We start from the raw sequence: 1,607 nt of genomic DNA, 5'->3' as shown, positions 1-1,607 counted from the left end.
GCAACCCTACTCCCTTGATTTTCCTCTTGGCTTACCTCTCCCGGACTTGGTAGTTGAACATATGCCATCATTTTGTAGCCTATATACACCCTATTCTATTTTCTTCTTAATCTTCCTTCTCTTTAATCTTGCAATCACCACTACCCCATTGTACTTTTATGGGCTCTCATAGTCCACTTTTCCTTGCACCTTAGGATGTAGGCACATGTTGTGGTTCATCAACACAGGAAATGCATAGTGCATCACAATTCTTTCAGCATCTCATAACTCGGAAATAATACACAGAAGTACTAACATCATACTGAAGGTAAGAGATATAAGGAATTGATAACTCAGAATTAAGATAACAAGAGTGCTTCATTGATCAAGAAGAGCTACAACATCTCTGAATACAACTGCGCTATCACAACTCCCAGAACCGACTTATAACCATCATACAAAACAGACTGGTACTAACAACCTCAGTCTTGATATATCATAACTGTTAAATATCCGATTTAAACAACATCCGACTAACTATGATCCGACTAACTATATCCGATGAAGCACTTCCGACTAACTACTATATTGGTACTCTGATATGCCTGTCAACACATGGCATAGCCCGGTGGTGGATTTCTCTGAAATCTGACTCGAATCCACATATCCCTTGATCAACAAGAGATAGACAAAAGAATTCCTAACCATACTAAACTTCAAACATATCTTTGAGAACTGTTTCAGTATCAGCTTCCTGTATTGTAGTCACCACAATCTCCTCATTCTTTGCTACACTGAGTTCTAGAACTTCAATATTTGTAGCATCTGTAATCTCCTTCTGATATTCAACCTCCATTGGCAAAGCTTCTCCACTTGACTTCTGAATTTCCTCAGCAGCTTGCAGTGTTTGAATAGAAACATGCACTAGTTTTTTAAGTGCAGAACCACCTTGTACCATGAATTCTTCATCCCCTGCAACTGTTTATCCTTGAACTCCTGAAGCTGCTCTTGATAAACATCTTTTTCTTTCTTCAGAGATTCAACTGTCTTTAATGAGGGAGCTTCATGAGAACTGATGAAGCCTGGTCTCACAGCCTCATAGGGATACTTGATAACTGATGTCAGCCTTTCTCTCATTGCTTTCCAAACATCCTGCATCCCCTCAACCAGTTGTTGCCTTACCAGATTGAGATCCCCTTCATCCATGAGCACTCCAGAAACATTGATATCTTCTTGATCTAATACTTGCTTTTCCAGATCTTCCAAAGGTTTCAACCGTTGTTGTAACATTTCATTCTCCACCTGTAAATCTGTATTTTTGCTAGATACTTGATCCAGCTCAGAATTGACTCTGCCTTCCAATTCCTTAGTCCATTCTTGAAACATTCCCAAGGAGAGCTTAACCTTTGCTATCTTTGTTGATGTAGTTGCAGCTGATCCTGCATCTCTTGTTGATGTTTCTCCTGCTGCTCTACCAATTCCTGCTTCAAGGATTCCACCAACTCCGACTGTTGGTGTAGCATTGCTTTAGATAGACCAGATTCAGCTATATTTTGTAACTGTTCCTCCATATTGTGCTACTGATACCTTACAAATCCCTGTAATTCTTGCAACATCTTCAGAGCTGT

The 1,607-nt window shown here is 39.7% G+C and overlaps 1 protein-coding gene across 1 annotated transcript; it reads right to left on the bottom strand.

Moving 5' to 3' along the window:
- Positions 1-688: 688 nt before the first annotated feature.
- LOC147457769 (uncharacterized) lies at positions 689-937 on the bottom strand. Its single transcript, XM_086513655.1, has one exon. The coding sequence runs from the start codon at positions 935-937 to the stop codon at positions 689-691; it is 249 nt and encodes an 82-aa protein (XP_086369781.1).
- Positions 938-1,607: the final 670 nt, after the last annotated feature.

This window comes from Adiantum capillus-veneris, chromosome 5 (assembly GCF_014529385.1).
Source record: "Adiantum capillus-veneris isolate H3 chromosome 5, ASM1452938v2, whole genome shotgun sequence".
In the NCBI taxonomy this organism is placed as follows: Eukaryota; Viridiplantae; Streptophyta; class Polypodiopsida; order Polypodiales; family Pteridaceae; genus Adiantum; species Adiantum capillus-veneris.
Note: the sequence above shows the minus strand (reverse complement) of the source record. Positions and strands in the feature narration are given on the sequence as shown.

Excerpts from the sequence above, each read along its gene's own strand:
- LOC147457769 (XM_086513655.1), bottom strand. The coding sequence starts at position 937 with ATGGTACAAGGTGGTTCTGCACTTAAAAAACTAGTGCATGTTTCTATT.